This window comes from Phacochoerus africanus, chromosome 6 (genome assembly GCF_016906955.1).
Source record: "Phacochoerus africanus isolate WHEZ1 chromosome 6, ROS_Pafr_v1, whole genome shotgun sequence".
Classification (NCBI taxonomy): Eukaryota; Metazoa; Chordata; class Mammalia; order Artiodactyla; family Suidae; genus Phacochoerus; species Phacochoerus africanus.
In genome coordinates, this window is record NC_062549.1 from 101,337,453 (window position 1) to 101,365,277 (window position 27,825).

The 27,825-nt window shown below is 38.4% G+C and overlaps 1 protein-coding gene across 6 annotated transcripts in view; it reads left to right on the forward strand.

Moving 5' to 3' along the window:
* Positions 1-27,825, forward strand: part of NOTCH2 (notch receptor 2) — a 195,426-nt gene that overhangs the window by 65,728 nt on the left and 101,873 nt on the right. For all 6 annotated transcript variants that reach the window (XM_047784862.1, XM_047784861.1, XM_047784857.1 and 3 more), the window contains one exon: positions 8,727-8,808. In XM_047784862.1, coding sequence (XP_047640818.1) covers positions 8,727-8,808 — 82 coding nt within the window. The remainder of the gene's footprint in view (positions 1-8,726; positions 8,809-27,825) is intronic.

Sequence of the window (27,825 nt, forward strand, 5' to 3'; positions counted from 1 at the left end):
GTTTACTAAAAGCACAGGAAATTGGTGACAGGCAGAATTTGTCTCTGATAACAGAACAGATAAAGACCATAGAACAGAACAGATAATAGAAGATATAAGATAAGACAATGGAATAACACCTCGGATTGGCCTTTTTTTTGCCGCTAAGCAGTGCACAAATGTATAGCCTATATATTTGTGTAGGCTATAATTTAACTTCTAGCTATGATATATTAAACTCGCACCGTTTTTTCCTTCTTATTTAACTTTTCTACTTCTTACGCAAAATGAAATCAGAATTAAGCACTGTGACATTTAAGTATTCTATGCTTATTAAAATTGGAGGCTTAGAATATTTTAAACACATAAACTGATTGTTAACAGAGTTTGTCAGTAGATTTTGTCTCAGTTACAGGTAGGTAGTTCATTGACTATCTTGAGTATTGCATATACCTTGCTGTGGTCTGTTCTAGGTCATGATTATGTAAAGATGAGCCAATCATGGTCACTGCCTTCAGGGAATTTGACAGAGGTGGGGGAGAGATTGGTGAGCCTTCATTTATAATGTATCTGCCCAGGAAGTAAGGGGAGTTCAGAGGAGAGACTTCTAAATCAGACTGGAGGGCCTCTGAGGGCTTCTTAGGGAAAGTAATGCTTTATCTGTGACTTGAAATATAAGTAGGAGTTAGCAAGATAGAGAAGGAGGGAGGGGACATACTTTCCAGGTGGAAGAATGTGTGTAGAGATGATTATTAAGAAACTGGTCACATCTGATTTATAAGTATATGTGCATTTTTCATATCTTGCATTTCACGTGGAAAAGTAAGTCTATTTTCATCTTCAAAACTAATAAAATTTAACTTATAAATGAAAATTCTTCTGCCACCTTTAAAAAATACAGCCAAATAAAAGAAAAAAAAAAACAAAACGCAGTGCATGGTATATGCCAATATTACAAGGCAAGTGTTGATCAATTTTTTTTTTTTTGCAATAAATCCAGTATTAGAAAATAGGACAAAATTGGAAGTTGTAAAATCAAAGGTTATTCTCAATTCATCAGCTCACTGGGATGAATATCTTTATAAAACAAAATGCTATTAATAATGTTAAAAAAAATCCTGATGTCATTATACATTCAGTTTTGGTTTTTATTTGCTTTTTGGGTAATCCCTGTTTTGACACAGAGCTTTATTTTATTTTTTATTTTTTTTTAAAGATAGTTGACTAAGAGTGCTGTGTTGATTTCTGCTGTACAGTAAAGTGATTTTTATACATGTATGTTCTTTTTCATATTATAAATTCAGTTTTTTGTTGGTTATATTTTCCTTTTTTTTTTTTTATCATTTTCTTTGGTCTTTTTTCTTTTCCAGGGCCACACCCACGGCATATGGAGGTTCCCAGGCTAGGGGGACAGTCGGAGCTGTAGCTGCCGGCCTACACCACAGCCACAGCAATTCGGAATCCAAGCCGCGTCTGTGACCTACACCACAGCTCATGGTGACCCCGGATCCTTAACCCACTGAGCGAGGCCAGGGATGGAACCCTCAAACGTCATGGTTACTAATTGGGTTCGTTAACCACTGAGCCACGAATAGGATCTCCGGTTATATTTTCTTAAATCAAGGCCTACCTGTTTTGAAAAGTAGTAATATTTTCCTGTGAACCTTATAGTTTAAGCTTTAATCTCTGTGTATCTGGTATCAGCATCTCTTAGGTAGGGAACACATCTTCTACCAGATGATGCCTGTAAGGGGTGTCAAAGTCCTCAGAACACTATTAGGAAAGTAAAATTAGTGTCTCCCTCCTTGCATTTTTGTGTCTTTTAAACAAGGCACATTTTAAGGAGGAAGACAGATGTTTCTCCACTTTGTTTTTATTTAACTGTACTACTTGGGATTTGAAGCTTCTGCACTTCTTCTGTTTGTTTGGATTTTTTTCATGGCTTGATCCCAAAAATTGGTATAAAAAAATTTAGTGAAAGCTTTGTTGTTTGAAATTGCAGGGTGCTGCAAGACTTACTGCAAATCCCTGATGTCTCCCCGTCTGCCCTCAATTCTCCTATTTTTGGTAATAATGTAGGCAGTCATTTTAGAAAACTTTGCTTTGTTCATTTTATTGAGCCTCTTCCAGACACCATGTGCCTGAAGCAGCAGCAGCCAGCCAGAGCCAAGGTCCTAGGGCATAAACTCAGACTTCATGTTTCTCAAATGCTGCTACTTGAAATTTGCATAAATGTTGAAAAGAAAATTAAAAGGGCTCTCTATACCTCCTTTTCACATATTTTAGGAAACCCAGCCATTCAAGGCATTAAAATTTCTTTTGAGTCATCAGTGGATATAAAAGCATAAACAGATAGCAATAGCATCCTGCAGACGGAGGGAGCAGGATATGAAAAAAATCATGTGAGATAGCACACAGAGGCTTATTTGAAGAGGCTACAAAGCAACAAGTAATGCCAATTTAAAACGATTACATGTTAATGCAGCAAGTGAAACACATTTGAAGGCTGCTCAGATTACACTGGCTGGGGTACAGACTTAATTACTCATGTTAGAGATTCCTAAAACAAAGGGAGGCTTTTAAACCGGTGATATGTAGCTGGCATGATACTGAAAAGCCCTTGAAAACCTAGGTAAATATCTAGAGGAAATTTTAAGGACAATTCTATTAAATCTGGGTACCTTGGGCCTGCCCCTAAATGGGTAAATTCCTGAGGCACTGGAACTGGTTAAAATCAGTGACAGTTTATTCTGTTGTTTGCAGTGTTTATATACAAATAAGGCTGATAGGACCTTGTCTGGACTGAGATATAATTAGTGCTAAACAGCAGAGGTTCATGTTGTATTTCTTTTTTTTTTTTTAATGGCCGCACCTGCAGCCTATTGAAGTTCCTGGGCCAGGGATTGAATCTGAGCCGCAGCTGTGACCTATGCTGCAGCTGTGGCAACACTGAATTTTTTAACCCACAGTGCCTGGCTGGAGGATTGAACCCGCACCTCCCCCCAACCCCATAGTGACCTGAGCTGCTGCAGTCAGATTCTTAACTCACTGCTCCACAGCAGGAACTCTGTGTTGTACTTCTTAAAAGTTCTTTTTTGGAGTGATTCTGAGATTGGTATTAAGAGGATCTGCTAAAGGTATACAGTAAATGCAATTTTTATTTTATTCCTGTTTATCTTGGAGTCGTTTGGGTAGATTATACTCTCTCTCTACTCCTAACTTCCCTAGATTGTGTGAACCATAAGGATAGGAATTGTTTTATTCCTGCTTTATTTCCATGCAATATTTTGTGGAGGGCCATGCTCACAGTAGTTGTTTAATGAATATTAAAAGCACCTTTTGAAAATTGAATATTATTTTGCTCTTATATAGTGTTGCTTTACCTTTAGTGAATCACTTCTTATACTTGCAGTGCTATACTTTTTTTTTTTTTTTTTTGAGCGGTGACTTTTGTAGTTGTAGCGCAGTATATCTTATATTAGTCCTTTATTGATGACGACTGGGAAGAATTTATTCCATTTATTGATATCACATTCCAAATTGCTTAGGACTCTTCTACTTTTACATATTTCTCAGTTTGTTTAAACTGGGCTTTGATTGATATAACAAGTTCTTTTAAAGCCACCATTTATCATGCAATCAATTACAAAAGATTTAAGTACCTGCTACGTGAGCAATCCTTTTTTGAGCTCTTATTATGTATTAGGCCTTGTCCTAGATTCTTTAAATGTATTAATTTAGTTAATTCTTACCAGGGCTCTGAGAAAAATTATTTTATGAAGAAACAAAAGCGCAAAGAAGATATAGAGATAGAGAGCAAATGGAGCTAGAATTCCAACCAAGATTCTGATTTCAGTATCTGTGTTTTCAATCGTTAATCTAAATTGCCTCAATATACAGAGAAGAAATGATTTCTATCCCCTAGGAACTTAAAAGTGTAAAAGCAGAGAGAGTTAGAAGACAGTATAGAATTAAATGCTAAATTGTGAGTTAAGAGTGTTAGAGGAGTGGGGGTTGGTCTGTGAGGACAGAACTGTCCAGAGGAAGCTTTGTGGGCCAGGCAGGAGGCGAGCTGGGCCTTGGAGGAAGGGGCAGAATTTAGATAGTAAAGAGGAAGTAGCCATCAGAGGAAGGTGAGATACTAGTGGAGGCAAGGAACTGAGTTCAGGGTGATCTGTTCAAGCAAGAGGCTGCATTCAGTGGTGGGAAGTAATGCTGGGCACATAACGCAGGATGTGATCTTGAAAGCAAGGGTAGACTGGAAGAAGTAAGAAATTACTTGTTCCTGGAAGAAAAAGTGTCAAACTTGGCATGGTATCTACCGAAAGTCCTGCATAGACCTTTCAGCTGGTTTTTCTGAAGCCACGTTGAGAATAAATTCTGAGAACTGAGTAAGAACTGAAAGCTACTGTAGATTAGCGAGTAGTGGAGTGACACATTGCAAGTGGTACTTTGGGAGGTTAAATGGAATTAGTATAAATATCTTTACCATTTGGAGGGAGCTGGGAAAGTGGGTGGCTTCAGCCAGCTAAAAAGGGGTGACTTGCATAAGCTTAGAAGAAAGGGCAAAAAAAGCCTTCACCCACTGGTACATAGAACAGACTTGACTTTTTTCAAACACAAATCTGTGTTGTTTTCCTTCCCTAGAGCAGCCTGGTAGTTTATACTCACCCTTGGAGTAGAATCCATAATCTAACCCCTGGCTGCCTTGCTTGCCTGTGTCCTCTTACACTCCCCTTGATTAATAATTTATAGCCATACAAACCTGGAATACCATCATTCCATCTCTAGAACTTTACACTTGCTGTTTCCTCTCTCTGGAGTCACTCTTCCCCCTATCTTCAGGATTCTTATTCGTTTAAGTCTTAGCTCTAAGGAAGCCACCTAAGAGAAGCCTTTCCTAGTCACTCTATCTAAAGTAGATCCCTACACCTCTGGCCTTCCTGATTACCTTGTAACCATCCCATAATAGAATCTGTCACTTAACCACCATCTGAGACCATTTTATTTGCTTATTCACTTATTACCTGTTTTTCCCTAATAGAAATAAGGTGCATGAGGACAAGTACTTTATTTTGTTAACCATAGTTGCCCTGACATCAGGGCTTGCACCTCACATAGTGGATGCTCTAATAAGTGTGTTTTCTGAATATTGGAAGACTCGTCTCCAAATACACGGTACAGAAAATGTGTGAAAATTAGAAACTAGCTTCTAGATATTGTGTCACATTGTCAAGTGATGGAGTGATGAAATTGGAATCCATTGCTTCTTTTTGTTTTTGCCCTTTTGGGGGGCAGAGGGCATGTACATACTTAAGACGAAAATTTGGGAAAAAGTCACTCCTTTTGTAAGTGACCAGTTTTTGAGACTATTAAAACAGGAGTTGAAGCATCAATTCTCTAGCTGTGGTATGACTGAGCATTTCATTTTTTTGCTCTACAAATATAAAGCTGCCTTTAATTTTATTGTTAAATTTAAGTGTTTTACATTTGGAAAAAGTAAATTGATTTTTGAAATGTGGTTTTTTCCATTCTTTCATTGTCATGGTTTTGAGTTATCAAAGTTTTTAACTTTTCTTTTTTACAACAAATAATTACAGTATTCATTTAGAAATAGCTCCTGAGGAAAGTTGTGAGCCTCAAATTTTACTTTTGTTGTTGTTTATTCAGACAATATATTGTCGTCTAGATCATCCAAGACCTCTAGTGGATCACACCGTCTTAAGGGATGCCTTAAAGTGAACCGTCATGCCCTAGTGCAGCTGTTGTCTCAGAGTGTGGCTTCTCAGATTGGCAGCATCAGCATCACCTGGGAACTTGTTAGGAATGCAGAGTCCCAGACCCCCTTTCGACTGACTCAGTCAGAAACTGTGGGGGTGGAGTTTAACAGGCCCTCCAGATGATTCTGATACACACTCAAATTTAAGAACCATGGCTTAGTAAATGTTAAAGGGTCAAGGTAGCATGATCCTGAAGATCAGCCAAAGGGCATTAATTATTAGCCCTCTAAGCCCACCTTCTTTTTGGTCGCTGAATTTGATTGGTTCACTAAGGCTCGGCTGTAAAGTTATTTTCTAGATTGATTGCCACATATTGACTTTAGGTTGTTTGTATTTCTCTGAACCTGTCACTGTAATGATCTACCAGGACACTTAGTAGGAACAGACTGTGATTTTTCTTGCACCCATGGCTTTCTGAGTCATGGGTGTCTGGCTCCTTAAGCCCTTCTGGATAGATTTCTCTAGGTACCAGGCATGCCATTCATATGTTTTTAACGAAGGAATTGTCCCTGTTGGCTCACCGGGGATCCTTCAGGAAGAGTTAGTTCACCCCAGTTAGTTTTACAGGTTGGGAAATTGAGCCCCCATGAGGTTGTGCTTTTCTAGCAGTAGCACAGCTACTTTACCACAAAGGCAGGGTTTCAGGGCTCCTGCCTCTCTCCACTGCATCAGGATTCCTGCAGGGGGAGGACAGAGCTGTAGCTTGCTTTGTGCCTGCAGGACATTCCTTTCCTACTGAGAGGTTTTCTTTTTTTATTTAAAGAAAAAAGCAAATAGAAAAAAAGTCAGGAAGTTCTCATTGAAACTAATAAAAGTGTCTAAAGAGAATAAAAAAATCAGTTTGAGAACTTTGGTATGGAGGAAATAACCTGACATTAACTGTTTTAATTATAGTTGTTGCATTGGGCTTATCAGTGTGGGAAGAGGGAGCATTTGAGCCTTACAGGGAAGTGGGATACGGACAACAAGATGACCCTCTTCCTGAATATGCCTGTTTGGGCTGCAACCTAGTGACTGCTTGTGTGATCCGAACAGCTGTGATGGAGACGGGGCTGGCCTCAATAAGAGACCTGGATCCCAGGCCCAACACTGTCACAACTAGTGCTGAGTTGGAGTGCCCCATGAGGTCTCTTAACCTCCTTGGCCTTCAATTTTGAATACATGTGTATAATAATACATGTTCTGCTCATCTTGAGAAGAGAAATGTCAGATGGTGGGAAGCAGTGTATTAGAGTAGTTAAGAGCACTGGTATCTCATGAGATCCGGACTCCCTAGGTTCAAATTCTGGCTTTTTTAAATTTTATTTTATTTTTTGAATTTATTTATTTATTATTTTTTTTAAGGCTATAACCTGTGGCATGCAGAAGTTCTCAGGCCAGAGACCGAACCTGAGCCACAGCAGTGACAAGGCTGAATCCTTAATCGCTAGGCTACCAGGGGAACTCTAAATTATGTCTCTTTAACTCACTGTTGTGACAATAGGCTGGCTACTTGTCCTTTCTGTGGAATGAGTTTAATGAAATTAAATACTTCATAGGGTAGATGGGAAGACTGAATTAAGCTACGTAAAGTGCTTATAACAATACCTGGTATTTAGTAACTGTGTGTTAGTTGCTATTGTTATTACTATTTTAAAAATACTATTTAAGAGATGACATTTTTATAAACATGTTCTCAGAGGGTTTCATCACTTGGTAACAGTACTGGGGAAATAGAGGGTTCTTATGCAGTAACTGTTAATGGAGGAGTTGTTCTAACATCCAGCTTGTGCCTGGGCCTTACTGTGAGAAGAAGCAGGTTTTGATGCTCCAGAAGGGCAGGCCTAGAACCTCTGATATTGCACAGTTTATTCACTGAGTGATATGGCTAGAGGAAACTCAGAGGTGGATACTTCTCAATTCTGCTTTTAGGTGATTTATACATGAACCATCCTAGGAGATAAAGATCTTGACAATCTCTCAGAAAAAGTTCATGGACTTCAATTTTGATTTTTATTGTTTATAAGGTTTCTTTCTGTCTTGCCTTTTCAATTGCTATTAGGATTCTTGATGAACATTTTGGTAATGAAAATTCTAACTCTAAAACTAAACCATCAAGGTATTGTAATTATCTAGCTAATGAGTGGCAGACTTTGGGTAGCTTTCCTCCTTTTTCTTGCTGAAATCAGTGAAAGTTTCTACTATTGCTCAGAAACTACTTATTTCTGAGTAGTTTAGTTTTTTTGGAGGGATTAGGATGGTGAAGTGCCTTTTTATTAAAGGGACTGGGGTTCAAGAATTTGAGAATTATTGTTTTTATTTATATATGTATACACACACATTTTCTTTACCCTCCTCCTCTATAATCCCTCTTCATGGTCTATTCTTCATTTTTGTGTGAGCCTCTTCACGTTAGAGATTATATTTTATTTTCTCTATGTATGCTATTTCCCCTTTTCCCTCTGGATCCTTTATATAGTGCCTGGTACACATGAGGCCCTCAAATACAGTTTGTTGAATGAATATTAAAGTGGCTTGTTCTGAAACTTCACCAGAAGGCTTAAGTAATTCGTTAATATCATGGTGACCTAGTATCTACCCAGGTCTTCCTCAGTATTCCGATGATGAATCCTTACCTTGCTTATCTGAAGTATCCAAGTCCCAAGATGCTCATGGCATATCATGGATGATAGAGCTTTAATATTCCTGGTATTATTATAAAATAGAGATGTAACAGCCAAGGAAAGAGAGGCACAGGGAATTAAGAGTATCACTCAGGGTTATAGAACAGTTATTGTGGGAAGAGACTCTTAGGGTGAGCCTCTGTAATTCTGTGACCCCAGAAACCAAAAGACAAAAAGATGATTAAAATTCTAATGGGAAGCCTAGATCAGGTTGGATATGACCTGGATTGGATAACGTTTCTTTGATGTCTGAGGGTTATGAATAGTGACTTATTTCCAATGTGTATTTGTTTTTTATTTTTAGCACTGCAATGTCGGGACAACTATGAGCCCTGTGTAAATGAAGGAATATGTATTGCCTACCACAATGGCACAGGATACTGCAAGTAAGTTTTTCTCTGTTTTTTTTTTTTTCCCCCTGCTTTATTTATTTTGTTTTTTTCTCAGTAGAATGTTAGACAAGATTTGGTCCTACTATTCTGTTTTTAATATTTCTGTGAATTGGTACTAGTTCTCTAACTTTCCTGATGTTTTTGTGGGGGATGAGGGTGAAAGGATGTGGATGTCAGATAAATGGTTAATATGAACTTACTGTCTTATTATTTTTTTCATGATATTGTCTTATTATCTTTTCCATCGTGAAAAAGACTTTCAGTGAATAGCTAGTTAAATAGAGTACATTCTACATTTTCCAACTTAAGACAAAGCCTTAGAATTAACTTCTCAGAGTTCCTGTCGTGGTGCAGTGGAAACGAATCCAACTAGGAACCACGAGGCTATGGGTTCAATCCCTGGCCTTGCTCAGGGGGTTAAGGATCTGGCGTTGCTGTGGTTGTGGTATAGGCTGGCAGCTGTAGCTCCGATTTGACCCCTAGCCTGGGAACCTCCATATGCCACGGGTGTGGCCCTAAAAAGCAAAAAAAAAAAAAAAAAAAAGAATGAATTTCTCAATGTGTTAGTTTTGATTTTTTTTTTTTTTTTTTTTTTTTTTTTTTTTTTTTTTTTGCGACCTACACCGCAGTTCACGGCAACACTGGATCCTTAACCCACTGAGCAAGGCCAGGGATCAAACCCCGTGTCCTCATGGATGCTAATCATGTTCCTTAACTGCTAAGCCATAATGGGAACTCCTGATCTTGTTTTTAAGTCCAAGCAAATAGATGTTAACTTTAATTCTGCCTGCTATAAGTAAATATTATAGCTCTGTGAGATTTTTTTCTAGCTTAAAAAAATCCAACTTTGAAAGCGAAACTTTGAGAAAAGATGTACCCGTGCCTGTAGGGAGGGGGGTCGGAGCAGGGGCTATGGGTAAATGTCATTATATAGGTTTAAAAGAACAAGGATAAGAAACAGGACTAGGGAGTGGAGGCTAGTTCTCAGGAGCATTTCTTTTCTTTCTCATCAGCCGTCTAGTCTAGCCATACTTTTTGTTTGAGGAAGCCTGTGAGGTAATTTCAGAAATAGCTTCTCTGAGTTTCCTATGAACAGTTTTTTTTCTTTCTACTTCAGTTGAAAATTGTTGTTGGGAACACGTATCCCTTCTATTTCTATCATGGAAAATAAGATTTGATGATATGTAATTTATCTTCTTTAACGCTTTTATGGGGTGTATATGTTCTTTGCTCTGGTAGAGATATTTGCTTGATAAGCATTTTAAGGGAGTTTATCCAACATGTTTTTGTTTCTTTTCTGGATATTTAATTAAATACCATAAATATAATAATGATATTTGTTCCAATCAGGTCTATTTGGACACCAGGATCTAAGTTCTTTAAGTGATAGACAAGAATTTTTCCACATTAGAAAAAATTTTGATCACCAAAGTGAAAATATTTTAAGCTGTAATGATAGTAAGGCTTAACAGTATGTTGTTTGGATTGGAATAAAGATAACCTCGGAAATGAAAATTTTTATGTAACTGATTATGGGTTGCTCACTTAGTTTTTCTACCTGGGAAAAAATCCAACCAAAAACATGTGATGTAGTCTCCTCGAAGAATGGAAACACAACTGGAGATAATAAAGAAAGGAACTTAATACCTTAGAATTGGCCACTGAAATCTTGTTTAGTCTCTTTTTGGCATCTGGTGTCTTAGTTACTTTCTATTATTTAACTTTCTTGTGGTAGTTAACCCATTATATTCTGTTCATTTCTTGATTGACGAACAAGTGTTTGTTTCTCCCACTAGAGTGCGAGGTCCTAGTCTTAAGCATTTTCGTATAGTCAGTGCCTAGTATGGTGCCTGGTTTGTAGCTAGCGCTCAACAGCATGTTTCTTGAACCAAAAGATGCTCAATAGACATCATCATTCACATGTTTCTAAATCTATTTGTCTTAAGTAAGTGGAAACTGGTCCTCTCCTTTGAGAGTTTTATTTTCTTCATGTAGCATTCAGGATGGTAGTACAGCAAGAGAGGCACTTTAGTTCTATTTAGAGATAATTTAACTTGGTGACTTATATAGGGAGAATTTCAAATATGCTCTAAGTGTTGACCTACGTATTTGTGGTCTGACATGGGGAGAGAGGATTCTAGAGGAGCACTTAGCAGGAACAGACACTGAGGGTTATTTGGGGGAGAAAACAGATTTGTGAGCTGCTAGTCTCAAACGCTCCAACCAAAGTGGAAGCGACAAAGTTGCTGCCAGCTTTTGGAAGAAGCAATGCTTTGGAACAGGACCTTACCCTGTGATTGACAAAAATGGAGCTGCCTAAATTCTGCCTCTGGATACCTGTTAATTATTGGTGGGTGAGTTGCTTTTGGATATAGTTACGGATATAGTCTTGGATACCCCCCACATGTCCTCTGACCCTGTTATGCAGGAAACAAGCTCCTGGAGAAAGGGAGAGTAAGGGAAAGATGGGTGAGGCCATCCTTTTGGGAGACCAATATGAACAACAAAACTTTTTATAAAAAGAGAATGTTTTTCTACTTCAGTAAAAGTAATACTAGCATCTTCAGGAGTAGCGGTGTCAACCTAAATTGGCACAGGAAAAGCAAGAACAATGTCAGGGAAGTCAAGTCAATCATCCTACAATGTCATGCCAAACTCCACAGAATATTAAGTAAAATTTAAGCAAATATAACGTTAACTTAGCAGAGCTTTAGTATATCTTTACCAACTTTGCTTTTTTCCCCTGGGAAAGAAGGTATTTCAGCTTGTTTAGTAAATAGTATTTTCTCAAAATGGCAAATGAATATTAGGACACTTGGAAGGTTTATAAAAATTACATCAGACATGCAGGACATGTGATTATCTTTTTTTTTATGACATTGTTTAGTGGATTAAGCAAACTAAAGCCACATTTCTTACACTGGGGTGGGTGGCAGTTAAGGGAAAATGTTTTAAAGTAGAAGGTATCTGATTATCTGTTTAAAGAGTATAATGTTACTGATTCAGCTAAAATGTAATGGTTGTTTATAGAAATTATATAAATCCTTGATAAGATCACATTGACAGATGAGGATAAGTCCCTTTAAAAGTTAGGTGTTTTTTGTTTTGTTTTGTTTTGTTTTTTAACACAGCTCAACTGCTCTTTCTCACTGTTGGGAGCCTAACAAGTACTCTATCAGTCTGTGATTAGATTGGGATGCCAAACAAGAACCTGTGTAATCTTGCATGAAACTCAGTTATTGCTCCTAAATAGTTGTTGTCAGTTTTTAATAAAGCTCTCTCACTACAGAGAGGTAAGACATTTCATACTCTCTCTTATCCTACTGGGAGGTGTAAATATGTAATTAAATTTGGCTGTCATTAATCATTCTCAAGTTGTTTGTCCCAGGCTTTCTAATATAAACCCTTCCAAATCCCACTTTGATTAAAAATCATGGTCAACCCAAGTTCACTGGAATGTTGGGGGTGGGTGAGGTTATGATTTGTAAAATTCACAAAATGTGCATTTTTAAGGACACATTTATCATAGTTACTTAAAGTCTTCCTCTGCCAATTCTTAACATCTGGATTATCTTTGCTTAACATCTGGGTTGTCTTTGGATGTGATGTTTCCATGAACAGCTCTTTCTCCTGACTATATGTACAATTTCTCTTAATTTCATGCTTATGGTCATTTTATTATTTATTGGACATGGTAAATGGTGCATTTTAAAGTTTATCTTCTACTAAAGAATGTTACTGGAAGGGCACCTTGATAGTGACTTCGATTTAGGCTCTGCTATGGTGGGTCCATTTTGCTCTTAGTCTGATGCTATGTCTTAGTCCAGGGCTATGGTCCTAACTCCCAAGGTATGTCCCCTCGGTGGGTTCTGTGGAAAGCGTGAGGTGTTTACCACTTACTGGAGTGTATTCCAAGCCCCTCTAGTTTGGTACGACTTGAATTCAAACCTCTGACTCCCTAGAACCATGCTCAGCTTTTCAGCTTTCCAGCTCCTGCTCTCCCTTGTGTTCCTAATTATTATCTTGTTGTGGAATTGTGTCACGTATTTCAGGGCTATCCTGTCTGTAGTTCTGTCTTTTCCAGGATTTCTCCTCCTACAATTCCAGCTGTGTTGACAGTTCCAGATACCTTTGACTCCTTAGCTCAGTAAGACTTTCTCTAGTTTCATTCTATTCTTCATGTGCTCCATGAACTGGGGAATACCTTCACGGAAAAAGTATATACATGTAGTTTTCATGTACATAGTTTGTTTCTCCTTTGAGGCTCATATCCCTTCTAGTTTCTGCCTGCTTTGAATGTTCTCTGGTACCTTTAATATCTTGTTCAGAGTTTATAATTAGTACAAGCAAGAGAGTCTGATATAAGTTGCTCTGCCATTTTTTTTTTTTCTGAGCATATTCTTTTTTTAACTTTTTTTTTTTTTACTATTTTATTTTATTTTGTTTTTTGTCTTTTTAGGGCTGCACCTGTGCCATATGTAGGTTCCCATGTTAGGGGTCGAATCGGAGCTGTAGCTGCTGGCTTACACCACAGCCACAGAAACGAGGGATCCGAGCCACATCTGCAACCTATATCATAGCTCATGGCAATACCAGATCCTTAACCCACGGAGCAAGGCCAGGGATAGAACCTCCATCCTCATGGATGCTAGTCAGATTCATTTCTGCTAAGCCATGATGGGAACTCCTGTTCTTTTTTTAAATTTATATTTTTTATTGAAGTATAGTTGATTTACAATGTTGTTTGTTTCCAGTGTACAGCAAAGTAATTCATTTGTATATATATGTGTGTGTGTGTGTATATCCTTTTCATATTCTTTTCTGTTATGAGTTATTATAGGATATTTCTGGTTCCCTGTGCTATTCAGTAGGACCTTGTTTATCTAGTCTGTGCATAATTGTTTGCATCTGCTAACCCTGAACTCCCAACCCATCCCTCCCCCCACCAGGGAATTGAACTGGCAATGCCACAGAGACAAGCTGGATCATAACCCACTGCACCACAGTGGCAATTCCTATTTGTAGACTTTTTAATGACAGCTCTTCTGACAGGTGTAAGGTGGTTAATCTTTGTAGTTTTGATTTGCATTTTTCTAATCATTAGCAATGTTGAATATCTTTTCATGTGCCTGTAACTCTGCCATTATTTTTAATGGTAAAAATGATAGTTTTAAAGGAGTCTTTCAATGTTTTTTAATACCACTTAGGAAGTAACTGGCCTAATAATTGTTAAACAATAGTAAAGTCACCCTGAGTTACTTAGACTCCTGTGGATTTGAGAATCTCTACTTTTTGCCAAAGTATCTAACTAGAAACTACATTTTAAAGCAAATTATTATAAATAGAAAATATTATAAAATGTAACTTTATGTCATATTTTACCTAAAACTTACCTGTTAGCTCGAAGAAACATTAAAGCTTTAATAACTAACAATTTTCCTTGCCAGGAGTATGAAGTAGTATTAGTGGTCCAGGCCTCCAAAAGCCATCCAAGAAAAATGAAGCCTCTGCCTTCTTTGTTGTCTTGGTAGGTTTTTGTATAGTCAGGAGAAAAAAAGAGATACTCATAATCTTCCAGAGCCCAGCTTATGGTAGAGGATGCATTATCTATGTTTGTGTTGTGGTGGTACTGCCTAAGAAAGGCGTTTTCAAGTCATGGCTAACTCAACGTTTTCCTGTCTCTCCCCTTGTTAGTGCATTCAGGGCTGTTCAGGGGTAGTGTCAGATCAAAAGTGTGTACTGGTAAAAACATCAACTATTAGATCACTTTCTCTTTTTCTGCTGAGACTGGTTCTGGCAGCATGGTTCCTTCAATCAAGATAAATAATATTTTAAGAAAATAGCTTAAAAGTCAATATTAATGCAAAAAATATGATTAAAAATATCCAAATTTAAAAAGAGAAAGAGAAGATCAGTATTGTTGAATTTTTTTCTTTTGCCTCAGGCTCCCATGCAATTCACTCTGGCACTGGTGAATGGATTAAGACATCTGGAAGAGCCCTGCCTGGTGACATGGAGAGGATAGGTTTTATGCCAGACAGACTTGAATTTCATTGTAATTGGATCTTTGGCAAGATAAATAATATTATACTAGCTGACATTTATTGAGTACTTCCTACATACCAGGCTCTGTGCTCAATTAAGTTTTTTACATGCATTATTTTAGTCCTCATGTAGATTGTCTCCATATCCCTGTTTTACCAATGAGTCTGTGGATGCTCAGAGAACATAAATAATTTGCCCAGGATCACATCAGTCTTAAGTATCACATCTTGAGATATGCACGTGGCAGATATGCTATTGCTCTGAGTCTCAGTTTGCTTATCAGTAAAATGGGATGAAATTTCCTATTTTAAAGTGGAAGTTCAAATAGCACCTTCTAAAAAGAAAGTGTGAAACATTTGAAAGTGCATGAAAGGTGGCTTTTCAGATCAGGATTATGACTAAAACTACTTTATATAGTCCTGATTTTAAAGTAGAGACATTGGTGGGCCTGGGCCACTCACATAATACTAGAGTATTGAGCTTGCTTGTAACTACATGAGTGTACATGGGCCAGGCTTGGTGATGTTGTGTTTCTTTTCTTTTCTTTTTTTTTTTTTTTAATTTATTTTTCATTTTTTGTGTCTCTTTAGGGCCACACCTGTGGCATATGGAGGTTCCTAGGCTAGGGGCTGAATCGGAGATGTAGCTATCCGCCTACACCACAGCCATAGCAACACCAGATCCGAGCTACATTTGTGATCTACACCACAGCTCAGGGCAACGCAGAATCTGTAACCCACTGAGCAAGGCCAGGGATCAAACCTGCGTCCTCATGAATACTAGTCCTGGTTTGTTAACCACTGAGCCATGACAGGAACTCCTGAATGTTGTATGTCTGAGAAGTAGTCTTTGACTTGAAAGCTCACTGCAATTAATGCAGATGAAATATAAGAAGAGGGCAGTGAAGGTGGGGATAGAGGATATTCTGTACAAAAATGCTCTTTAATAGAGAAAACTAAACCTAAAGACGTGAAACTTCTCCCTTCTTTTTCCTAATGGAAGATGAGCAAGTCCAGACAGATTTTTTTGCTACTGTGAAACTGAGACAGCTCAAAGTCTACAACTTCTGATAAAAGATGCTGCCAGCACAGAAGCCACAGGTTGTTGAGCATAGATAGTGACTTACACTTGCATAGTGAGTTTTGGATATAGAGATGCATGTCCTGTGGGGCTTTCTTTGTTTAAGGCTTGAGATCTGGACTGCTTAACATACCATTCCTAAGCTATTCTTATTAACCTTATGTCCTTGAAAAATCCTCTAACAAGCATGTTCCGTCCCTAAGGGATTTTTCGTAACGGATGTCTTGATTACCAACTTCTTCACAATGTATAACAACAGAATTCCTATATTCTTTTCAGCTAAACTTTATTCTTTAGATTGGAAACTATGAACTTCAATGTTAGGTAGAGAAGTAGGAGAAGATGGTTCTTAGGCTCTGCCTGAATCCTTTTGCCTGTCTTGGGGAATTGCCAGTAAGTTAAATCAACTAATTTTGGCCTGCAAGCCTGGCATGAATAGATGAGTTTAGCTAGGCTTCTTTTAGTGTAGTCCCCAGTTTAACCATAATCCTAAGTAAGGTTTCTTTCTTACTGTTCCATTGTGGCATGTTAGCACCATTAATTTCATGTAGTAATTCTTTTATCCCCTTTTTTCTTGTGACTAAGCAGGATGAGAAATATTTCTCTTTTAGGATCTGTAGTAACTTAATTAAATCCTATCTGTCTTTCACCAAGGCCAGCAAGACTGAGTACAAAGGGGTTGAGGATATCAGAATGTGATAAAAATGTAATTATCTAAAATTTTCCAAGTAGTTTTTTCTCTGTTAAGCCAGCATAAATGTGTGGGTGTGAGGGGGGTTTCATTAAGCCCTCTTATCAGCATCCTGTAGCTAGGAAATTTGTAGCTGGGAGTGAAGTTTACTGTTTCTTCCACCCCACCATCATGTGAATGTATGTATGTGTGTATGTGTATAATGTGAGTGTTTTGTTTTCATGTTTGTCATAGTTGTGTTTTATTTTACAACTAGATATAAGGTAATTTACAATTTCTCTGGGGCTTCCCAAAGTTTTTTAATATCCTGTTTATCCATAGTCAGTGATCTTCACAAGCAGTTCATCCTCTGAGTCCAAAAATTTATTGCTGACTCTCATACTGATGCCTTCAGCCTTCCCTTATTAGTGCAGTTGCCTTAGGTTTAAAATGTTTCTCTTCTGGGTAATCTCCTACTTGGATCTTTACAAAAAGGCCTTTATGAAAAAAAAGTGAAAGCAAAGACTAACAAAGGCATTATTTAAATAATAGGTGGTATTACTCAGGAAACACATCCAACTGAAACATTATATCCAATTTTTTTTTCCTTACAAAAGTATGAGAAGAAGGTAGGTGTTATTGAGAAAAGAACCTGATTAAGCCTTATGTAGAATAGTAGCATTTAGGGTACTTGCAGATTCAGGCCACTTTCCTACAGTTACTATATGTATAGTTCTGTATCCTGAACACTGGAAATCATATAGGCTTGAAGCTCTTTGTCTTATTCACCTCAGGCTGCTGTAACAAACTAGCACAGACCAGGTGGCTTATCCAACAGACATTTATTTCTCACAGTTCTGGAGGCTGGGAAGTCCAGGATCAAGATGCAGGTCTTCTTCCTGGTTTGTAGACAGCCACCTTGTGATACCCTCATACAGTGGGAAGAAAACACTGGTCCCTTCCTCTCCTTTTAAGGGCACTAATCCTGTCATGAGGACCTCACCCTCCTGACTTTATCTACTTAATTATCTCCCAAGGGCCCCAGCTCCAAATATCTTCACATTTGTAGATTAGGATATCAACACAAGACTTTTGAGGGGGCACAAACAGTCCATAGCACTCTTAGGAGGACAGTTTAATTTTCATCAAACTGGCATTCATTCAGTTGGCTACTGTGCTTGAGCACTGGATGTCGTGAACAAACATGAATGTCCAAGAGGCCTGTGCTTTCTGACCCTCTTATTCATAAGTAATCTATACCTCAGGAATGTCTGCTAATGAATGTTGTGTTTATCCTGCACAAGACATGGTGGCAGTCTTCTACATCTTGTCATCTTATTGGGAATATAAGGCATGTACATATTTGCAAAATAAGACAGCCTGTAATTGCCCAGTGTAGTGGCACAGATGATAAGAATTGTGGAGATTCAGACAAGAGAATGTACCAGAAGACTAAAATCAGAGGGTTTTTTGTGAATCACTTAGAACCCGAGAATGAATTTGAGACCCTTAGGAGATGGTTAGGTAGAATGCTGCAAGTAGAGAGACTGAGGGGACCACAAGGGCTATTATTAACTGGGATAATTGTTACCAGCATCTTTATCATTTTGTCCTTAATGGAATAGTTTTAAAATTTTTCTACACCTTAATTGCTCTTTTCTGTCTGTACTTCAGTCTGTGTGAGGTTTTACTCAACTAATATGTGGATTAATCTGTTTCACAGTGGCAAATGATGGACCTGAAAACATTCCTTTAGCACATGTTGGCTTAACTGCTTGAAGATAGACTGCCTAGAGCGAGGGGTGAGGAGGAGATGAGGGATAAGAAGAAAAGGCAGCTGGGAGCAGTCATCTCCCTCCCCCCTGCCCCCGCGCAAACCCCGTGACCTTGACTGTTGAGTGTTGTGCTGCTTCCAGAACAGAGCAGCCAAGCGGGCTTGTGGACACCATTTACAGGGAAACACAGAATTCAGGAAGAGAATGGGTTGGCATAGGAGGAGTGATGGGAAAACAGAGACACCAGGGATAGGATCAATTTTCAGATAAGACATAGCACATTCTCTTAGCCGAGAATTCAGATATCTCAACCTCAAATCTCTTCTATCCAGTGTATCATTGGCCTGATCCATTTCATTTCAGGGATCCAAAGTAAGCAAGCGTCTGTTAGCCAAATCTCTGGTTACCCCAAATTAGCTCATGTCCTTTACTGCTTGTTTCCTCTGATTATATAGTACATATCCAAACCCTCAATTATCCAGAACAAACCAGGGATGCCCATTCTGAGTGGAAAACATTTGACAGTAGTTATGATTCTTTTGCTTAGACCTTTGCAGTGTCTTAGCCATTTAACGGCTTGTCCTTTTAAAAATTTGAAATGCTGGTTCTTTTATTCTGTAAGCCAGAGACATCTCCTTGAGGAATTATTTTACTGGGCAACTTGCCTCTCCTGAAACCTCACTTATCCTGAAAAGTACCTCAGGAACCTCGTCAACTTTAATTTTTCTGTCCTAGTCCCATTTGTATATAATATTTGCGGTGTCTGATTCTGTCTCAGATTGTTAAAACCCACGGCCTTGAATTTCTGGGTCACTCTTAAAAAATGGACAGAACTTGATTACTAATGAAAACTTGACTCATTTCCTTCCAGGCAAAGGCTGACGCTGATGTTCAGAGTTTATAATTAGTCTTCAGAGAAGCAAACTCTCTAATTATGGGATATCACCTATTCTTTGCTAAGTTTTATGAGAATTAATGACAGCATCATGAGCTGGGGAAGTAAGATAGGCACTTTTTCTGTGTTGAGAGGATATATAAAAATTATATCTGGAAAAGGGTCCTGCATGAATTTAATTGATTGATTTCCTGCAAGTTTGAATTTGGTGCATCTCTTCCCAGCCCATGGTTTTACTCACACGCTAGTCATTTTTCATGTGTAATTTATCAGCAGATCAGATTCCATAAAGAGGCTGCAGTGTCTATCACCATTCCTTGCTGAAGAAAACAGGCTCTCAGATGTCTTGGGGAAGATGGTACAGCCTTTCTTTCCCTTTTAGGCTCAGGGTTCCTCTTTATTCTCCTTATCTTGTTTAAATATATCGCTCTTTCTTTTTTGCTTATTTTTGATTCTTTATGCTTCCCGTGAGGGCTTAGCTGAACGTGTGAGTTGTGCAACAGTTCATTTACACAAGCGTGTATTGAACTGTTTGTGCACTTAGGAGGATGAGGGGTAGGCAGTGTGAAGGATAGAAAAGAAGCGACACAGGTACAATTCTTGCCTCAGGAACCCCTTGCTTGGAGTGATGGTCAAGACATACACAACACACCCACTGACTCCAAGCATTACCATCAGCAGGCATCATTACGTTCTTGGGCATTGTTGCTGAGGGAATTCAAAAGCTGAAGTAGTCAAGTCATCATACTTATGAGGTTGAAGGGATTTTGATGAGCACCTTTCCCGGTCGTCTTGTTTTGTATGTGAGGAACCCAAGGCATAATATGGCCAAGTGACTTACCTTGTGTCCCATAACTGATTAGAATGTAGAGGGGGACTAAAAGCTGTTTCTCAGACCCCATTAGGGAACCTCAAGATGCAGCACTATCTCTTTTCATTCTTGGTCCCAACCCTCAAGGAGCTGATGTTCACGCTGAATATATAGAGATGGGGAGAAGAGGAGCAGGGAAAGCAGAATTTAAAAAGAAAAAAGGGAAAAAAAAAAAAAACAAACAACTTAGAGCTTTTATGAGGCAATTAGAAAAACTAAGAACTTTAACTGTAGCTGTATATTTTTATTTTTTAATGTTTCATGAAGCAAAACAATGTGGAAATTCTTTTGAGTTCTTCCTAAAGGAGGTCTTTAATTCTCCTAAAGGGCATTAATATCCAGGGGGCTGTGGAACATATCTACATGGAATCATACAACTTTAAAGGGAATATTAGTGATTTTTGGCCTAACATCTTGTTTTAATACACGAGGTGGCTGAGGCTCAGAAAGGTAAAGTGGCTTATTAAAGGTTAACATTTAGTGGAAGAGCTGGAGCTGATCTGCAGGGAGCCACCTTATCAAACCCCCTGGGAACATAAGTCTTGGGTAAAAGATTTGTGTAAAACTGTATACTAGTTATATTTTTATTCTTATTCAGATAAAAACAAACTTATACACACATATCTATCTATCTGTCTTCAAGTTGGCCTTAAATACATTTGCCTAGCGGTGGACATGGGTTTGTTAAGCAGAACGGTGCAGGAGAATGTAGCCACATCAGGTGTGGCTTTGCCCTGATTCAGTTTAGGAAGTAAAGTGCCTCTCAGGCTGCGTTTATCTTCATTTCGTGTAAACTTGAGTGCATACTTTCAGGATTTTTGTTTGGTATTCATTTTCTTTGGTTCAGAAGGCTACAAACATAGTAATGTCTAAGATTTTTTTGACCTTTTGGTCCATGGTCCTATCTTTTAAGGGAAATAGTGGTTTTTGTCTTGTGTCACCACATTAAGATAATACACCATCATTTTCCCCCATGATTTCCATTATTTTTATTACCTTTGGTTCTAATTATGCAGAGGTATGGCAATTGACAATGATTTTTTGACCATTGGATTGCCTTTCTGAAATTAAATATAGTTCGTAACAAGTGCTCCTAAAGAGGCCTGACTTCTAGCAAACAAAAAAGTTACCTAAATTGTAAGCACATGGTTTGAAGGTGTTTTCAGCTAGTGTACACTTTAATGCTGTCATGGCCTTAGAGCAGGGATCAGTAAACTTTTTTCTTAAAATGCCAGATGGTAAAGGTTTTAGGCTTTGCTGGCTAAGGAACAAGGATATGATGTAGGTACTTATATACTCCTTTTAAATATGATCATTTAAAAAATGTAAAAGCCAGTTTTAGCTCCTGGTCTAGAGGTACAAAAACAAGGTGGCCCATGGATTTTGACCAGGGCAGTATTTGCTGACCTTTACCTTAGCATACAATAGGCTTGAAATGATTCATCTCCTTCCAGGGCATGTGGTATAGACTTGAAGAACCATTCTTTGGGCTAAGTTTTTTTCTTTTCTTTCTTTTCTTTTTTTTTTTAAATATACAAAAGACATTCTTTAAGCAGATGTTACTAAAGTTAAAACAAAGAATTACATTTGAATCTTCCTGCATCAGTTTTTGGTTGATGCAGCTTTTCCACTTGAGATGATCTATACTGGAGGTCTGCACCAAAGCCGAGATCCTGTTAATTTAATGAGTGTTTTCAATAAAATAAATAAAAACATTACATTTTTTCCTTTGACAGTAAATGTTCTCTTATTGTCATAAAAGCAGTAAACGTTGTAAGATGTCATTAACTTCATGAAAGTCATCCTTTGAGTGCAAAAGCTTTTTGCGTGATTATTGTAATGGGGATGGTTTTAATAATTACGCTTGTTCTCAAAAGCTTATAATCTAGAGGAAAATAGATAAACAAAGCAAGTCCAGTCCCAGCAGTGTAGTTGATGATGGAGCATGCTTCCAAGCGTAGGTACCAGTAGGCTAAGACTTTCACCTATGCTATAAGCCTCATCCGTATGGTGAGGTTTGAAGGTTTCACTGCTTTTGTTATAAGAATGCAAGAGTATATAAAATAATGATAGCATTGTATTTTTTAAAAAGAAATAATTCTGTATGTTATCTGGATGTATGTTAAATTTTCTCATTAGATCACTGTTTAGCAGGATTTTCACATTGTCCCTATGGAGGCGTAGACTTTGATTTCATACATCGGATCAGGCATGAGCGAAGGAATTTCCAAAGCTGAGAAACACTTTTTTTTCAAGGCATGTGAGTTTGAATATATATGAATGTAGGCAACATTTGTAGGAAACTTTTCTGTTTAATTCAACCAACGTACATGAGTGCCAGATACTAGGCTAAAAATTGCTTTATTTGTATATGCTATCTCAGTGTTTCTTAGCCTTTTTATGATTATCACCCCTGTCCCAAAGGAGCCTTTTTAGAGTTTTTTTCTCTAACCTCTCCACCCTCTGCCCCATGCAACTTTTTTTTTTTTTTTTTAAGGGCTGCACCCACTGGGTATGGAGGTTCCCTGGCCAGAGATCAAATCCAAGCTGCAGCTGCAACCTATGCCACAGCTGTGACAATGCTGGATCCTCAACCCACTGTGCCAAGTTGGGGATCAAACCTGCACCACCACAGAGACAATGATGATCCTTAACCTGCTGTGCCACAATGGGAACTCCTCCATGCAATTTTAATACCATAGATATATTGTGTATCAGTTTATCTTCTGAGAAAGTCCACAAACCATTGTAATATCTAAGGTTCTTTTTCACCCATGAGAACCATTTTTTTTTGCTCTTTGGGCCATGATCTTATATTTTATGGGAAGCAGTGGTTTTGTCTTCAAGAAGGGTTCAAGACACTGCTATTTATTTTCCCATGATGTCCACTATTTTTATTATCTGTGGTTCTAAGTAAGGCCATTAAAATGGGATTTTGTAGTGTTTCAGAGCATTTTGAAATTATATTTTCCAATTATTCATTGAATGGTTTTGCATACCTGTACATGTGATTATTACTTTTCTTTGAGAATGATTTATTTAGAATCTACAAAGAAATATTTTTTAGCCTCTTTTAAAGTTTGAAGAAATACAGAGTTTTCTCTAGCCTACTCTCACATTGAGGTTTGATTTAATATGGTTTGAGTACAATTATTTTTGAATTAGGAATCCTTTCAGCCCAAACCATAAGCTTTTGCAACTTTCTGTCTTCAGATATTTTTTGACTTCAGAATTTTACAAGCAGTCATCTACTCAGGTTGGAGAACAGAAAGCAAGCACCCACACTCAATTTTTTTCTCTGAAATTTTTATTGCTCAGTCTGTAAAGAATCTAGCAGTTTATGCTACTGAGGCCACTTTTAGGATGGTCTGTCACTCAGGATCCTGGTGGTTCATGTAGTCAGGGTTTTATCAAAGATTAATAAGAGATAATGCAGACTCTGTGTGTGTGTGTGTGTGTGTGTGTGGTGTGTGTGTTAACTTCATATCTGGGGGGAAAGGTGATTTTTAAAAAACTTACTCTGTGTGGGTTGGCTGGCCTGCTTTGAATGATTTAGGGGTAAGTGAAGATTAGGAAGTCATCAATATATCAGGAATCTTAATTGCTATTGATGATCCTTTGGGTACATAGTTCAACTCAGTGGTTCCCAAACTTTGAGTATAATTAAAGTCTTTTTAAGGTTTAAAGAGTCCATGGACCCCTGCATTGTGCCTTTTGGCGTCTCTTAAGAATAGGAACACTGAAGAGCTGAATGCCTTCTCTATGCCACTTACTGTATTAGGCACTGGGGTATGGTGATGGAGAGTTCTTAGTCTGTTGGGGAAGACAGATAATCATAATACAGGATAATGAATAATATATGTTAGGGTTGTGGGAATATACAGCAGGGGGCCATCAAGTCTGTTTCTCAAAGGAAATAAAATGAGCTGAAGCTTAAAGGAATTTTAGGGCTTAACTCTGAGAAGAGAGTGGGAGAAAGTTTTGGGCTGAGTGAACAGCATGTAGAAAGATCTGGAGGCACACTGTAGCATGTTCTAGAAGCGGAAAGAGGTTGAGCCTAGCAAAAGTGTAAGGCATAAAGGAGAGATGATTTGAGATGAAGCCACTTCTCAGTCTCTTGTTTGAATACAATGCATCATGTCAAAATATACTCAGAATTCCGTAACCCTTTATAATACCTTTATATTTTAATAATTTTAAAAGCAGTTATAGTCCATTTAAACATGGACAGAACATGATATAGTAGTCTAGAGAATGCTTCATAAGCATTGGCAGACTCCTTGCAATAACTGTACAGTACATAGCTCGGGAACAACTGGCTTAACTCACTCATTTTTGCCTATTACTGCGAAGGGTGTTTTTTGTAAACTCGTATGTTTAGAGTATGTTTGCCCTGTTTTAATCACAAGTAGATGTTTTCTTAGCATCCAGTGCAGTGAAACATGGTAAGGTACTGATTGTGTGCTAGAAGACAGAGGAAAGACCACCTTCTGTTTAGCAGCAACGCAAGTCTTCAGCACTGTTTGTGTGCCCTTGCCCCATCTTTCAAGTGATGATTGAAGAGGCTACGCACTCAGTTCAGCTTTTGAGTTCTGATAAATGAGCCCAGACTATAAACTGGAAGATAAGGGTGTTTGCAAATTCTTGTGTAAATAAAGCATGGTTCCCACTGCAGTGGTTACTGATTTCCTAGTCTCCGATGAAGATGAGCGATGTTGTGAATTAATAGCTTTAAAGCTTATACCACTGTAGTTTCTTTTTGGTTTGAATTTATTAAAGTCAGTGTGTGTTTATTGCTTTATTCAGATGGGGGGGGGGTGTTGAAAAAACGTGAACACATGGAAACAAATGAGGTGGAGTCTCAGAAGATAATTCCCAGCCTCACAATTCCCCGTGAAATTCTTTTCCTGTGGGAAACTTTTAATTTGGAAGCATTGAGCCTAATGTGGGAACCAAGATTAACATTTTCTGAAATACTTCTACAAGAAAAGCAGAAATGTTCTGTTCAGGAAGCTGAATTTACATAGTAGAAAAATGGGCTGTCCTGCAGTATTGGTAGTCTTTGTTTATTAGTTGTGGTTAAAAAAAAAAAAAAGTTGTGTGTATGTGTGTGAAAGAGAGAGAGAATGAGAATGAGAGAGAGAGAAATTGATTGTGTATTTATCTTTGTTTCCTTTACATCAAACCAGCAAAGCCTTAGAAAGTGTTTTACCACAAACAGCCCAGCACTGGGTCCTAACTCTCTACACGAATACTTTTTTTAGTTCTTTTTGTTTTTCCTTCTTGCTGAGTAAGCTATAGTGTTTCCTTTTTTTCCTTTCTTTTTTGGGGGAGGGGAGGTGAGGAATGGCAAGAAGTCACCGTCACAGAGCTCTTTCTTCTTCCCCTCTTTGCCAGGAAGTTAACAAGACGTCTTCATGTACTGTTTTTTGTTTTGTTTTGTTTTGTTTAAATCCAAAGGTAGTAATTAGCATAACCCCGTTGGTTACCTTTACACAGAGTTACAGAATTAAAAAGTTGACAGTTTGATGAGGTGTCAAACTCAAGGTAGTGGGAGAAGTGGGCCCACGAGGTTAGTGGGTTGGGCCTCTTGAATGCCAGCCTGAGTTTAGACTTGATTCTGTAGGCTCTGGGGCATCTGGGGGAGTGGAGTGTAAGCCAGAGTCTTGGGAATTCAGTATTATATAGGAACTTTAACTGGTTACAGTTAGCCTTGGCTGTTAGCAATTATTTTTATCTACTTTAAGGAGGGCTTGGGGGAGGGGGCAGGAAACTAAGCTGGCATTATGGTCACAGGAAAGAACAGACCGACTTGGGGCCTTTTCAAACTGCAGACCTTTGTTACTGACCAATGCTTAATTTGGTTTCTGGGTTTTGTTGTTTTTTTTTTTTCCCCCTCTGCCCTTACCTCATTTACCTTAACGACAGCTCCCCCTTCTAGAGCTCAGTTAGGGCACGCTGCCACTGCGGATTGGGGGGCCAAGAGGCCCAGAGCAAGAAGAAAGTGGGTTGAAAGCAGAGTTCTGTTTAAAGAATTTTCTCCTGGAAACCAGCCCAGAGGGAGTAAAGAGGAGCTTTAATGAGGAGCAGCTGCAGGGCCGACGCAACCCACATGAGACATTTTTTTCTTCTCCATTCCACATTCTGTATAGTTTTTAAAAAATCATGATTTTGAAATAGCTGTTTTGTAAAGCACACTTCTCTTTTTTCTTTCTTGTATGTGGTGGGGTTTTGCTTTGTTGTTTTATTTTTTTAATGACCAAATCTTCAGTAAAAAAAAGCTAAGGCAGAGCTGCAGCAAAGCCTTGGGTGCCATTTGGGCTCACCCTGCTGATACAGAACATTCGATGGAGAAAACAAGGAGAGAGAATACTGGCTTTTATTTGGAAAAGGGGTTTATTTCCTGCTCAGACCTCAGTCATCTTGATGCTGACACAAGCTGCTACAGTGTTTTAAGCTTTTCTCTAGACGAGTGGTTATTCACTTAGGAAACTTGAAAGAACAAATTTTTCTGTCCTGCATTACTAGGGAGACTGATCCTCAACTCCAGCCATTGCCAGATAGATTGGAATTGCTATTCAGATCCCAGCTTCGTTGAAATCTGTAAAGTGGCTACATGTAAACGAATCCAGGCTGCTGGTGACATGTGAGAGTTGGGGGTCTGGTTTTCATCTGTTTTATTGAGGGGGGGACTGTATGGGCAGCCTTTCAGTTGGAATGTTTTCTAGTTCCATTAGGAGGAATCCCTTGTTTTTCTCTCTTCTCTTCCCTCCTTCCCTCCCCTCCACCTCATTCCTCATGTGTGTTTGAACAGTAACCATGAAAGAGTGGACCTCTTCATGTCAGAAATGGCAAGCTTTTTCAGAAAAACACGTGGATTTATCTGTATGGGGCTGATAAGTATTCAGATTAATTTATGAAACTATTTTCTAGGGAAAAGCCCCTTGAAACTCCCTGTACTCACAGCCTTCTGTGTGAACTGTGTTCTCTCAGAGACCCAAAGCCAGAGAAGCAGAGACTGAGAGGAAGTCACTGAGAAAACTACTTAAATAAGTGATAAATTCCCTCCAGAGAGGTGGGCATTTGTATAGTTTTGGGAACAAAAGGCAGCTGGGGTTGTTTGTTTTTTTTTTTTTTTGGTTATTTTTAATAAAATTTTTTACATATACTTTTAGTTAAAGATTTAGGCTATTTTCCAAAAATTGTCCTGGGGTAACTTAATAGAACTACAGATTTGTAAGGGAATTTGGATGATAAACTCAACTTGAGCCATCTCAAGAAGAGAGCTATTTAAGCTCTTGTTTCTAGTGGAGAGTCTTAATTTCCACTCAGACTCAGGGTATATGGTGTACTCACATTACAGTTGAACAGGGATTTGCAAAGTTTGAAAGGTCTCCTGCCTTAGGAAACAGGGGTCCTTTATTTATGGCTGTCTCACTTATGCTTTTCTCCCCTTTCTTCCCATGTCCCTAATTCTCCTTACCCTCTTGGGGTGTGAGAGGTCATCTTGTACCTCAGGTTGATTTTTGTGGTTGCCTTAGCCTGTATTCTTCCAGGCAGAGCACAGTGTGCAGTTGGATTGAGAGGCTGACATTATCCACCATTTGAAATTTAACCTGCTTCAGAATGAGTTGCTTAGTGGTGCATAGGTGTTCACGGTATTTAAGATACCTGC